This window comes from Schistocerca piceifrons, chromosome 1 (genome assembly GCF_021461385.2).
Source record: "Schistocerca piceifrons isolate TAMUIC-IGC-003096 chromosome 1, iqSchPice1.1, whole genome shotgun sequence".
Taxonomy (NCBI): Eukaryota; Metazoa; Arthropoda; class Insecta; order Orthoptera; family Acrididae; genus Schistocerca; species Schistocerca piceifrons.
The window spans coordinates 735,601,572-735,616,979 of NC_060138.1; the positions used below are offsets into that span (position 1 = coordinate 735,601,572).

The 15,408-nt window shown below is 41.0% G+C and overlaps 1 protein-coding gene across 3 annotated transcripts in view; it reads left to right on the forward strand.

Annotated features, from left to right (window-relative positions):
• The window catches only part of LOC124711389 (germinal-center associated nuclear protein), a 294,702-nt gene that overhangs the window by 191,075 nt on the left and 88,219 nt on the right, over nucleotides 1-15,408 (forward strand). For all 3 annotated transcript variants that reach the window (XM_047241452.1, XM_047241443.1, XM_047241459.1), the window contains one exon: nucleotides 7,321-7,479. In XM_047241452.1, the coding sequence (XP_047097408.1) occupies nucleotides 7,321-7,479 (159 nt within the window). The remainder of the gene's footprint in view (nucleotides 1-7,320; nucleotides 7,480-15,408) is intronic.

Sequence of the window (15,408 nt, forward strand, 5' to 3'; positions counted from 1 at the left end):
GCACTGATTGATCAATTCCCTAAATCTTTCCTACTTCTGGGAGATTTTAATTCTGATAACCCCGTGCTTACTGGTCGAGGCAGAGATGTTGAAACATTACTGTCGCAATTTGACCCCTGCCTCTTAAATACTGGGACCACCAAACATTTCAGTGTGGCTCATGGTAGTTACTCAGCAATTGATTTATCAATTTGCAGCCCAGGACTTCTCCCATCTATCCACTGGAGAGCACATGACAACCTGTGTGGTAATGACCATTTCCCTGTCTTGTTGTCACTGCCCCAGCATCAGGCGCACAGACGCCTGCCCAGATGGGCTTTAAAGAAGGTGGAATGGGGAACTTTCACCTCTGCTGTCGCCACTGAGTCTCCCCCACATGGTAACATCCTTATGATGGTTGAGCAGGTGACTAGCGCAATTGTTTCTGCATCAGAAAATGCGATCCCTCACTCTTTAGCGTGCCCAAGGCCTAAGGCAGTCCCTTGGTGGTCATTGGAAGTCGCTGAAGCAATTAAGGAGCGTCAGCGAGCTCTTCAGCGACATAAGCAGCACCCTTCCCTGAAGCACCTCATAGCCTTTAAATGGCTCCATGCCAGTGTTCGCTACCTTATCAAACAACGGAAGAAGAAGTGTTGGGAGAGATATGTCTCCACCATTGGGTGCCACACGTTACCTTCCCAAGTCTGGGCAAAGATCAAACATCTTTTCGGGTACCAGGCCCCAATAGCTGTCCCTGGTGTTACCATAAATGGCGAGTTATGTACCGACGTAAACATGCAAACGCAATTGCCGAGCACAAGCACTTTGCTCGAGCCTCTGCGTCAGAGAATTACCTCCCAGCCTTTTGCACTCTAAAACGGTGGCTGGAAGGGAACGTCCTCTCATTCACTACACGCTGCAGTGAATCCTATAACACCCCATTTACAGAGTGGGTGCTCCTCAGTGCCCTTGCACATTGCCCGACACAGCTCATGGGCCTGATTGCATTCGCAGCCAGATGATTAAACATCTCCCATCTGACTACAAGCGGCATCTTCTCGTCAGCTTCAACCAGATCTGGTGCGATGGTGTCTTTCCATCGCAATGGCGGGAGAGTACCATCGTTCCAGTGCTCAAACCCTGTAAAAACCCACTTGATGTGGATAGCTATCGATCCATCAGCCTCACCAACGTTCTTTGCAAGCTGCTGGAACGTATGGTATGTCGGCAGTTGGGTTGCGTCCTGGAGTCGTGGCTTGCTGGCTCCATGTCAGGGCGGCTTCCACCAGGATCGCTTTGCCACTGATAATCTTGTGTCCATTGAGTCTGCCATCCGAACAGCCTTTTCCAGTCAAACACCTGATTGCCATCTTTTTTGACTTACGTAAAGCATACAACACGACTTGGCGACATCAATCCTTGCCACATTGTATGAGTGGGGTCTCCGGAGACCACTCTCGATTTTTATCCAAAACTTCCTGTCGCTCCGTACTTTCCATGTCCAAGTTGGTGACTCCCATAGTTCCATCCATATCCAGGAGAATGGAGACCCACGGGGCTCTGTATTGAGTGCCTCTCTATTTTTAGTGGCCATTAACGTTCTTGCAGCAACTGTCGGGCCCTCCATCTGACCTTCTCTGTATGCAGACGACTTCTACATTTCGTACTGCTGCTCCAGTACTGTTGTTACTGAGCAGTGCCTCCAGGGAGCCATCCACAAGGTGCAGTCATGGGCAGTTTTCAGCCGCAAAGTCGTGTGTTGTGCACTTCTGTCAGTGTCTCATACCTTTCATCTGGAAGCCACACTTTACCTTAATGACAATCCACTCACTATAGTGGAGACATATCAATTCCTAGGACTGGTTTCTGATGCCTGGTTAACTTGGCTTCCTCATCTTTGTCAGCTTAAGCAGAGGTGCTGGCAGCACCTCAATGCCATCTGTTGCCTGAGCAACACCAATTCGAGTGCAGATCGCTGTATGCGGCTGCAGCTTTACAGAGCACTTGTCTAATCCCGAATTGACTATGGGTGTGTGGTTTATGGTTCGGCTGCGCCTTCAGCATTGCATTTACTTGACCCTGTGCACCACTGTGGCGTTTGATTAGTGACAGGAGCTTTTAGGACGAGTCCAGTGCCCAGCATACTGGTGGAGGCTGGTGTCCCTCCACTGCAGATCAGACGTGTGGAACTGCTCGCCAGTTATGCAGCACACATTCATAGTTCCCCTGAGCATCCAAATTACCCTCTCCTTTTCCCGCCTGCAGCAGTCCTTCTCCTGTATCGGTGCCCCAGATCCGGGCTAACAACTGTGGTTTGCGTGCAGTCCCTTCTCTCTGAACTGGAGTCCTTCCCTTTACCACCTCTACTTGCGGTCCGTTCATGTACGCATCAATGGTGTGTGCCTCAGCCGCAGCTTCGTCTGGACCTTTTGAATGGCCCTAAGGACTCCGTTAACCCCACCGCTCTCTGCTGTCACTTCCTCTCGATTGTTGACCTGTTCTGGGGCTCTGAAGTGGTTTACACCGATGACTCAATGGCTGATGGCCACGTAGGCTTCACATATGTTCATGGAGGACATCATATTGAGCAGCACTCCTTGCCAGTTGGCTGCTGTGTTTTCACTGCAGAGCTGGCGGCCATATCTCGTGCTCTTGAGTACATCCGCTCATGCCCTGGCGAGTCATTTCTCCTGTGTACTGACTCATTGAGCAGCCTACAAGCTATCGACCAGTGCTACCCTTGCAACCTCTGGTAGCATTCATTCAGGAGTCCATCTATGCCCTGGAATAGTCCCGCCATTCCATGGTGTTTGTGTGGACCCCGGGACACATAAGAATCCCCGGCAATGAACTTCCCGACAGGCTGGCCAAAGAGGTGATGTGGAAACCTCTTCTGGAGATAGGCATCTCTGAAGCTGACCTGTGTTCTGTCTTACACTGCAGGGTTTTCTGGCTTTGGGAGGCGGAATGGCATAACAGCATGCACAACAAACTGCGTGTCATTAAGGAGACTATGGATGTGTGGAAGTCTTCCATGCAGGCCTCTCGCAGGGAATCAGTTGTCCTCTAGTCACTCCGCATTGGCCATATGTGGCTAAAACATGGTTACCTACTCTGTCGCGAGGACCCACCCCAGTGTCGCTATGGCTCCCAAATGACAGTCGTCCACCTCTTGGTGGACTGCCCACTTTTAGCTGCTCTGCGGCAGACTTTTAACTTTCCCAGCACCCTGCCTTTGGTGTTGGGCGACAATGCCTCCACAGGTGCTTTAGTTTTACATTTTATCCGTGAGAGTGGGTTTTATACTTCTATGTAGGTTTTAGCACATGTCCTTTGTCCCTTTGTGTCCTCCATCCTAGTGCTTTTAGGATGGAGGTTTTAATATGTTACAGAGTGGCTGGCTTTCTCTTTCTATTCTCGTGGTTGGCCAGCCATTGTCATCTGCTTTCATGTTTTACTCTCTTCTGTTTCTAGTGTCTCTCTTGTTTTCTCGTCCTCTTTTGTTCCTTTTAGAGTTAGTTGCCTTCCCTTCATTCTTGTGTCTTTTCCTTTCTTTCCGTTTTGTGTTATATGTTTTGTCCGTTTTATTCCCACACTTGTGGCATTGTTTTATTAGGAACAAGGGACCAATGACCTTGTGGTTTGGTCCCTTCTCCCACCTTTAAACCAACCAACCATCTTCCAGAGGCATGGACATGCTAACAGAATTGTTTATACCTAGGGCAGGGTAGTACCCTCATAATTTTCTCTTTCAATCTGACATGCACAATCAAAACTGTGTGGCTGAATGACAGAATTTCTGCTGATGGCTATGTGAACTACACAGACAGTGAACATGTGGGTAAGTATGAACACCATATTCACAACTCCACTCACTTCATACACCCCCTCAGTCATTCGCAGCTAAGTGATACTGACATTACAGTCAGTCTCCATGTGGTCACCCCCATAATAAAATTCCCACCTTCAAAATCCTTGAGATTAAATGCAGAAAAGTTAGATTATTGTTTCACTGAATTCTTAAGCACATCCTGATGTGAACATATTTCCTCCTCCTCCTCCTCCTCCTGGCCTCATCTCATGCCTCCATGAGGTCAGGATGTTATTTCAGATTTGGAATTGTTAGAGGTAGTATGTGGTTAGGTGCCCTTCCTGAGCCCACCAGTTCTACCTGAGACGCTGATTAAAATTACTTGCTATTTGACATTTATCACATTGAATTACAGTGACTGCCAGCTACCCATTGTTTAAGATTTGAACAACAGGAAATCATATGCAGAAATGGGTAGAACGTCTATCTGCTCTGCAGAAAAAACAGGATCTGTCACTACTCATTCCTTGACTGTGATTGGCGTGTCAGTGGTAGATCTATGCATCCATTGCAGGGTTTACAGGGACCAGGCAGTCTCAGGGTGTTGTACTGATCCCCCTGACAAGTTTGAGGTGCTACTTTCACTGAAACTGAAGCTGAGCCAGTGGGACTAGTGCCACCTGTTTTGGGAAACTTGTTTGTCCAGTGTCAAGAGAAGACAAACACAAAGGGTAGGGGTCTGTTAAGCATCGACAGTTCAAACATATGGCGAATGATGGTGCCCCATAGGGAAATGGCAGCAAGAGACAGGAAAGGACACTGGGTACACTCAATGTGTATGCCTGGGGGCCTCATTTAACATGTTGAAGAGACTATTCCAGCAGCCCTTGAGGGAACAGGGTGCAATCAGCTGCAGAGTATGGTGCATATTGGAACGAATGATGCCTGTCATCAGGACTCTTAGGTCGTACTTGGTTCATTCCAGCGATTGGCAGAGGAGGTCTAGAAGACCAGTGCATGGAGTATCAATGAAGCTCACTATTTGCAGCATTGTACCCATAACTGATCTTGCCCTTTGGTTCTGAGTCAACTGGAACAATGGAACAGAAGACTTCAGAGGTTCTGTGACAAACTAGACTGCAACTTCCTGGACTTGAGTTGAGAACTGTAGGGTCCCCCTAAATTTGTCATGTGTGCACTACATGTCAGAGGCTGCTACTTAGGTAGCCGACTGTATCCGGGGTGTACACAAGAGTTTTTCGGGTTAGGTGACTCTCCATCCAGACCAGAAAACATCTGTGTAAGGTCAAAAGAAATGCCTTCCACAGGTGAGAGTATTAAAATCCTAATGCGTAACTGCTGAAGCATTCAAAACAAAGTGCCTGAAAAGCAGTGGAGCTCACATAGTGCTAGGTACAGAAAGATGGTTGAAACTTGAAATTGATAGCAGTGAGATTTTTGGAGAAATTTGAATGTATATTGAAAGGATAGACAAATGGTATATGCAGGTGGTTTATTTTTTGCAGTAGACAAGAAACTCAAATTTGCTGACATAGAAATTGAAACTGCATGTGAGATTGCTGGGCAAGACTCAGTATAAGGGGTGGACATGAAATGATTACTGAATCCTTCTGTCGCACACCAGACTCATCTCCTGATGTAACTGAAAGCTTGAGAGAAAACCTCAGTTCACTGGGACGTAAGTTCCCCAATCATAATGTAATTATTGGTGGAGACTTTAATCGTCCAGCAATTCATTGGAAAAATTACAATTTTGTTAGAAGCAGGTGTGATAACTGAAAGCTACCTCTGAAAACTACTTAGAAAGATAGTAAGGAAACCCACTTTGATGAAAATGTATTGATGTAGTGGCAACAAATAGACCTAACCTCTTTGAGGATGTCCATACCAAAACTGGTATCAGTGAACAGACGCAGTTGTGGCAACAGTGATTACCAAAGTGCAAAGGACAACTAAAAGAAGCAGAAAGACATATATGTTCAGTAAACGAGATAAAAACCTATGCCTATTGTCAAAAGTATGATCATATGGGGTATCAAGTGAAATTTGTGGATAGATCAAGGACTTTTTGGTAGGGAGGACGTAGCATGTTATCTTGGATGTAGAGTCATCATCTGATGTCGAAGGAACTTCAGGTGTGCTTGAGGGAAGTGTTTTAGATATTAATGGAACTGAACTGGAACACTCTTGAAGATAGATGTAAACTGTTCTGAGAAACTCTATTAACAAGGTTTCAAGAATTTGTTTTAATGATGACTCTAGGAATATATTACAAACTTCAATGTATTGCTCATAAAGGGATTGTGAGGATAATATTAGTATAATTGCTGCATGCATAGAGGCATTCTCCATACATTAATGGAACGGGGAAAAAATCTAATAACTGGTACAATGGGATGTAGCCTCTGCCATGCACAGTTTGTAGAGTACAGATGTAGTCGTGAACGTGATTTCTTCTGCTGCTTGTGGTGGCAGATATATGGACTGCTGACAGTGACTGATAACAGATTACATATTTACACCACACTCTTCATAGACTGCAATTGAAATGATGCTTTGTTGTGATGCACTTGCAACAGCAGACAGTGGTAGGGTGAGCTCTGATTGTAGGAACTGAGTTCCAAGATGTGAAGTCTCAATCAACAAGTAATTCTAATCAAACCATAGTACAGTTTGGTCATTTCTTTAGAAATAAAGCAACTCAGATTTTCTTCACTGTCTTATCTTCACACCTGCAGACAACATGGACTTTTTGTGAGGAATACAAATGTATCAAAAATGTTGCACTCATTGTTATATGTGGTTTCTGTGTGATGAGTGTTTGTTAAACAGTGTATGAAAATACCGCTGCACTGTCTACCATCTAAGATGCTTTCTTGTGCTCTGAGGTTGAGAATATTTAAACATCAGCAACAATGCGTCTGGTGTTCAGTGGATGAAGTACAGTAGTCATTACAACAGGTGAATCCCTCTCAGTCTGTGTGACTGGTCTCTCCTTCTCAATCTTCTCCAACCAATCCTTTTCACTCCCCGAGGAGGGAAAAATAAGCTAAGAATAATATTTTGTACTTTTTAGTATTTCTGTTGGTTGTATGTGGAATTTCATGTCTTAGAAGGTAATTTACTGGGGCAACCATATGGCCTCCTTGTAATTTAATTAAGAATTATATATTTATCAGAGTTTTCCATCACTGCATATCATTGTGTGTGCCATTAAAATAAGGAATAAATCAGCTTTACTTTTGCATCATACTTTTTGCTAACTTATCATACTCATATTGTTGTACTTCGGAAAAAAAACAGCTAAGTAATTATTTAAATGTTTCTGTGTCCATTCATGTATTTATACTCCTACGTTCTATAAGAAATATGTTGTCATACTTGTCTGGACTATTGTACATGAACAACTTGTGATTAAAGAAGTAATTGATTTCTGAAAAATTATTTATTCTGTTTGCAAAATTCTACATTGCAGGAGTGGTTTCTGATGTTGCATATTTGTTTCTCAGATGGTGTCAGCACTAAAATGGCTCGCGAGTAAAAGGCCACGTACACCACCTATTTACATATGCTATCTGCCACAATTGTGGGACACCTGTTTTACTGAGAAATTCTGGTCCAAAATTGAATGGTCTCTAGCAGACAATTCAGTTTTTGTAATGCAGCAGGTAAGTTTGTAAAGAGAAATAAAACAAACCTTGGAACTTGTATTTGCAATGCTTTGTTCTTTGTAACAAATTTACTTGCTGCAATGTTTTCATCAAATATCATCCACTGTTCAGTCCTTAGAAGATTTTAATTTTTCTTAATATTGCTGAAGAAAAACTGCAACCAGCCGTACTTTTTCATGAATGATTTAATTTCCTGTGACTAGTTTAGGCCTGAGCCCGTCTTCAAACAGCAGGGAGGATGTCTAGTACAGTTTACACATTTTTTAGTTCTATAATAAAATAGAATATTTATAATTTCCATATGTATAATAGCTTTTATATACAAGGAATTTACATTTTAATTATTTAAGGAAAGGTTTTTCTTTATGTATTTCAGCATAGGAGTCTGCATCATTGATAAGGAGCATGCTGAACACGAACTTGACTAATGGCAAGATGGTGGACACTTGTCGTTACACCTCATTTTGTGTCAGTTTCTGATTTGATTGATGCAAAAAGCTGTACTCTGACAAAAGTCTAGGTGTTGAGCTTGGCTATCTGAGGTCTTGTTGAAAATTGCTTTTCATTTGAAAAATTCCTGGACAGGGCCCAGAACATCCTATTAGAGGAGTTTGAAGAGAGACTCACTGCTGCCCTAAAGCAGCTTAAATAATACAATGTCTAGGACCAGCTTAAGCCAAATCCCATAAAACCCAGGTACACATCTGCAACTCGTGCACATCCATAGGGTACAGGTTACATGGAGAACAATATTGTTGGAGCATTGCTGTACTCTTAAATACCTGGGTATTACACTGGACTGGGCTCTGACATGTAAGCAGTACTGTGCAAACATCAAAATGACAGTGAAAGGTGCAGCAGAAGCAATATCCTCCACACCTGTTAGGCTCAGACTGGTGTGGCAAGTCACACATGGTAAAAACACAGCAGTGGCAGTGTGCTATGCCATCAGAGATTATGCCTCTCCCATCTGATGCAAATCCCCCCATGCTAAGCTAGTTAGTATCATTTAACAATACTTACAGTGTCATAACAAGCCATCTGAAATCAACTTCCACATATGAGATCTAGCACCTGGTTGGAAAGATTCCACTGACAATATAACAGCAGGCAACTGCTTACAAAGGGAAGCCTTTCACATCTGAACAACACACCTTATATAGCAGTCAACCAGAGACAAACTTCAAATGACTGCCTCTTGATGAAAGCACACAATTTGTTGTTATAAGTGCTGTTAGTGTATTTAAAACATTCATTTCCCATAACTTGTACTCCCTTTTTTATTTTACATTTTAATTTGAGTTTTCTGACACAAAAAGTGCAAAAGCCACAAGATGACACATTTGATTAATACTGGAATTGAGACAGAGTGTAGTGTGAAGAGAATAATCTACTCTTCATTGGTGCAACCATGGTATTTGTAGTTGCATCATAACTACTTTATTAATGTAAGTACTGTCCAGGTACTTAGGAGTACTGCATCACTTTGATTCTCACACCTCAGCAAAAATGAGTAATACAGATGTTAGTATCAGCAAGATTGGCAAATGGTTGAAATTGCTATATCAGAACAGAGCTCCAGTGCCCTATTGAATCCCCATCATATTCTGTACAGAAATTATAGCTGAACTAGCCCCTCTTTTAACCACAACATACCATATAAATATCTCAAATAAAAAACTTTGCCTAGTTGGTGGAAGAAAACACAGACCACATCCACTTGCAAGAAGGATTGAAGAAGTAATCCATGAAACTACTGTGTCATTGACGTACAGCTGTTGAAGAATATTACAACAAATGCTGAGTTTAAATGTAGTGAGGTATCTCGAACAGAATGACATTCTCCATGACAACCAGCATGCATTTTTAAAACATCAGTTATGTGAAACCCAACTTGCACTTTTTTCACAAAACATCCTGAAAGCTCAGGATCAAGACAGTCAGGATGAAACATTTCACAGCTTCCAAAAACCATTTGACGAAGTACCACACTGACCCATATTAACAAAAATTAAATCATATGTGACAGGAATCAAAATTTGTGACTAGCTTGGCTTGAGGAACTCTCAGTAGGGAGAATACGGCTTGGTAGCTTAGGTGGAGAATCATAAATTAGAAGTATCTTCTGGCATAGCCCAAGGAAGTGTGTTGGAACTTTCTCAGTGTGTGTTATATATTGATGAGTTGGCAGACTGTTTGTATAGTGACTTTTAACAGATGAAATAGTTATCTATAATAATATACAGTACTATCTGAAAAGAACTGCATGAATATCCTGTCAGATCTTGATAAAATTTCAGAGTTTTGCAAAGATCGGCAGCTCGTTTTAAATGTTCAGAAAGATAAAATCACGCAATTCATGAAATGCAGAAAAGTAGTATCCTGTGACTACAATATCAGTGAGCTATATTTGGAATGAGTTAATTTGTACAAATATCTGGTTGTAACACTTTATTGGGATATGATAGGAACTGTGACATAGGCTCATTTGGAGGTAAAGCAGGTGGCAGACGTTGAGTGATTGGAAAATGGAATCTGTTTACAAAGGAGAACATTTACAAAGCACTTGTGCACCCCTTACCAAATAGGATTTATTTATTTATTTATTTACACATTAAGTTCTATAGGACCAAATTGAAGAGCAAATCTCCAAGGTCATGGAATGTTTCCGTATGTGAAATTACAATAAAAAGTAACAGCAGATAAAAATAAAATGTTTATGAACCCAAAAAAAGTTAATCCCTAAGTTTTAGTTACAAACGTTAACAATAATACAACAAGAATCAGCTTAATTTTTCAAGGAACTTCTTGACAGAATAGGAGGAGTGACCCATGAGGAAACTCTTCAGTTTCAGTTTGACAGCACGTGGATTAGTGCTAAGATTTTTGAATTCGAGTGGTAGCTTATTGAAAATGGATGTGGCAATATACTGTGCACCTTTCTGCACAAGAGTTAAGGAAGTCCGATCCAAATGCAGGTTTGATTTCTGCTGAGTATTAACTGAGTGAAAGCTGCTTATTCTTGGGAATGAGCTAATATTGTTAACAAGAAATGACAATAAGGAATATATATATTGACAGGCCAATGTCAGAATACTCAGACTCGTGAACAGGAGTTGACAAGATGTTCGTGAACTTACACCACACATTGCCTGAACCACCTGTTTCTGAGCCAAAAATATCCTTTTAAAATGGGAAGAGTTACCCCAAAATATAATACCATTCGACATAAGAGAATGAAAATAAGCAAAGTAGACTAATTTTTGTGTTGAATGATCACTCACTTCAGATACTATTCGAATAGTAAAAATGACAGCATTAAGTCTTTGACCAAGGTCCTGAACATGGGATTTCCACAACAGTTTACTATGTATCTGAACACCTATAAATTTGAACTGTTCAGTTTCACTTATCTTATGCCCATTCTGTGAAATTAGAACATCAGGTTTTGTTGAATTGTTAGAAAAACTGAGTCTTACTGTGATTTAGAGTTAGTTTATTTTCTACAACCCATGGACGTAAGTCATGAACTGCACTATTTGAAACCGAGCCAATGTTTGACACAACATCCTTTACTACCGAGCTAGTGTCATCAGCAAACAGATATATTTGAGAGTTACCCGTAATACTAGAGGGCATATCATTTATATAAATAAGGAACAGGAGTGGCCCCAACACTTATCCCTGGGGCACCCCCCACTTGTCCATACCTCACTGAGATCCCCACGCCACAGCCATTCTCAACATTATGAATATTGACCTTTTGCTGTCTGTTGCTAAAGTAAGAGGTGAACCAATTGTGAGCTACTCCCTGTAATCCATAATGGTCCAACTTGTGGAGTAATGTTTTGTGATCAACACAGTCAAATGGCTTAGTTAAATCAAAAAAATGTGTAACATTTGAAACCTTTTGTTTAACCCATCCAGTACCTCACCTGAGTATAAAGAATTTCTAGTTGTTAAATGACTTCTAAAACAGAACTGTGCATTTGATAGAAAATCGTGTGATATAAAATGATCAATTATCCTTACATACACTCCTTTTCAATAACTTTAACAAACACTGATGGCATAGAAATAGGTCTAAAATTGTCTACATTATCCCTTTCTCCCTTTTTATAAAGCGGCTTTACTACTGAGTACTTTAATTGTTCAGGAAACTGACCATTCCTAAAGAAAAAAATTACAAATATGGCTAAATACAGGGCTAACACGTGCAGCACAAAAAAATTACAAATATGGCTAAATACAGGGCTAACACGTGCAGCACAGTACTTTAATATTCTGCTAGGCACTCCATCATGAGAGTCCTTAGTATTCAGTGATTTAATTATTGACTCAGTCTCCCGCTTGTCTGTATAACGGGAGAATTTCAGACATGAATCTCAGAAAGGCATTTTTCAAAAAAGTTATACGATTCCCTGTAGAAACTAAATTTGTATTTAATTCACCAGCAATGCTCAGAAAATATGATTAATTACTGTACATATATCTGATTTATCAGTAACAGAAATAATTTTACTACAAACTGACTTAATATTGTCGACCTTGTGCCACTGACCAGACACTTCCTTCACAACTGACCATATGGTTTTAATTTTATCCTGTGAATTAGCTATTCTATTTGCATACCACATACTTTTTGTAATCCTAATAACATTTTTAAGCACCTTACAATACTGTTTGTAATGGTTTACTGTAGCTTGATTGTGACTACTTCTAACAGGGTAAAGAAGGGCAGAATGAATGGTCAGAGGTTTGTGTGATCCATTGGAGTGCCTCGCAAAAATAATGGAAAAACGTAAATTGGCAGATGTTTGTAGAGAGACAATAATTATGCTGTGAAAAGCTACTTACAATGTTTCAAGCACTAGTATTAAACAAGAAACCTAGGAATATACTATAACCACCTAGGAATATACTATAACCACCTAGGCATCACTCCCAAAGGGACCATGAAGACAAAATTAGACTAATTACAGTGCACAAAGTGGCATTTAAGCACCAATCCAGATAGCCGAGTGCATTTAAGTACCCACTTCTGGTACATGAGGAGGCTTGCTGGCCCCGATCAAATCCACCATGTGGTTTAATGATGGGATTCTGTGAACTGGCCAATCTGGATGTGGTTTTTGGCAGTTTTCCACATCTTCTTAGATAAATACCTGGCTGGTTCTCATGTCCTGCATTAGTACAATATGCACAAACACTTTGAAAATTGAAGTTACATTTGAACGTGCAGTTACACTAGATGTAGACAGAAACGGTACACATATTCCCTCCGAAGGATGGTGGGGAGGGTGTAACTTTAAAATGCTGTTGACAGTGGCAACCCTATTGTAATAATAGTCGGTATACAGGTATGGGGATGTATCACATTAATCCCGACCCAGCGGTGGCTAGTTGAGTGACACCACACAGGAATGGAAAGAGGCATTCAAGCAGTCATTCTTCTCATGCTCCATGCAAAATTGGAACAGGAAGGTACCCTAATATGTGGTGCAATGGGTAATACCTTCTGGTATTCATTTTGCAGTGATTTACAGCGTGCTCATGTCAGTGTAACTAGCAAACTGTTTTTCTACGTGGCCATGTATCCTTTTTGTGTTGCATGAAAACATGGGCATATTTAAGACAGTTAGAACTTCTTTACTGTTAGATTTTGCATGAGATTGAAAAACATTTCATTTATTACCATTATTTGAATGGCATTCAGCCAGTTACTGTGTTTTGGTTGGGGGGGTCATCTGTTCCCATCGGAAAGCTATTCTGTATGCACATTTCATAGTTTTATCAATACTAGTCCATGATTTTCTAACTTATTTTAGCATATGCCAATTATTGTTTTCACATTCTAACGTTTTGACGACATGAGAAGTGGTGCAAAACTGGATTGCATTCACAATTCAAACCTCACTCTCATCAGTTGACTTATGTGATGTATGTAGCCAATCCTTTTCTCTGGATAATTAGCTACATCGATCTCCCAAAAGCTTCTTCTCTGAAGACAATCTCTGGTTATAGGAATTTATTTGACTGTTTCTCTACTCTTGAAATATTTGGGTACTCGCAGAATACTTTCAGTTCAGTTACGATATATTTTCAACTTTCACAGGAAACAACTTTACCATTTCTGGTACAAACATTTAAACTTCTGCAAATCAACTTAGTCATCAAACATTAGACTCAGTTAACCACATTCATAATTGCATTGGTGTGACAACCAAATAATTCATGAACATCACACGTGTCTTGCCTCGTTCAGAGCTAAGACATGAAGTAAGTTAAAAGTCTGTAGTCAGTTGTTCGTTTGTCTTTTTATAATAATCTCATTCACTAACACAGCAAAGAATAGTCTCTAATTACTCCATGTTCTTTCATACAGCGTCTGTGCCGCTAGCGGCTAACACTTGTCGTTGTCAGTGGACCGCCACTCGTACAGTCTTCTCATAACAAACTTCCAGTCTGCACAGAGAAACAAGTGGCGCAGTAGATACGCTTCCACTCTCCCACTTATATCTAAAATATCATGTGTCAAAGACAGTAGAAGGACAAATGGTTGTAGAATTAACATGGAAATTCTCGGAAGCACTACATATCCCTCCCCTCAGCTCGAACATTTGGTATTTTATACATAATAACCACGTACATTAATATCGCATACATTAATATCACATAGGATAACACTTCATTTTTCAACAACACATCTTTTTCTTTCAATATCCGTAAATAGTCTTGTTCTTATTACCTAGTCATTCCGTTTTTCCAATTTGTACAATTATAAAATGTGAACCTTTCAATCCATGTTGGAGTTGGCTCTTTCAATATTTAAAATCAAAATGACCCAAATTGTTCTGTTTTCTGCTTTTTTTCCAATCATAAATTCCAGGTGTTCATGACCCATGAGTAATCTACTGTTTGTTCCCACTTTCTGTACTATCTTTTCTAAGTATGTACTTATTTATTACTCATTGTAGTTTGGAGGAACTCTGGGTAAAATGAAAGTGTCCCCCCCCCCCCCGCCCCCCTTCCTTCCCTTTTTGACACTTGGAAACATAAAACGTAATAAGACTGGTGATGCATAGAATTCAAACTTACCAGACTAATTCCTATAAAACGTGTGACTTCTGTCACAATACTGTCCTTTTCCCCGTTAGGAACATTACCTATCCCTCACCTGTGAGTTGACCCTATGAATGCACTCCCTCCTTCCCTTTAGATAGGTACGCCCTCTTAATTCCTATGGTACAGGTCAATCCCCTTCTTGGTGCTCCTGTCCGCACAATATAGTTCAGCATTTCTTAGGTCTACTTATCTGCCTTTTATATTCAATAAATGCTGGGTCTCGCCCCGCCCTTTATTCTTCCCGAGTATGTCTCGTGGTTAATTGCCGTAGTATACATCTTTATGTACACTATCATTAAATATTCTCTGGTAAAGTTACACTTCTATTTTACACCTCAACTCCACTTTCTAATACTCCATCTAATGCCCTAGAGTCCTCTTCAACTCCTTGTCTCTACCATAAATGTAGATACTATGTCTACACATATTGTTCAACTCTATGTCTACCTGTATTGACCCCCCGCCATGAACCATGGACCTTGCCGTTGGTGGGGAGGCTTGCGTGCCTCAGCGATACAGATAGCCGTACCGTAGGTGCAACCACAACGGAGGAGTATATGTTGAGAGGCCAGACAAACGTGTGGTTCCTGAAGAGGGGCAGCAGCCTTTTCAGTAGTTGCAAGGGCAACAGTCTGGATGATTGACTGATCTGGCCTTGTAACAATAACCAGAACGGCCTTGCTGTGCTGGTACTGCGAACGGCTGAAAGCAAGGGGAAACTACAGCCGTAATTTTTCCCGAGGGCATGCAGCTTTACTGTATGATTACATGATGATGACGTCCTCTTGGGTAAAATATTCC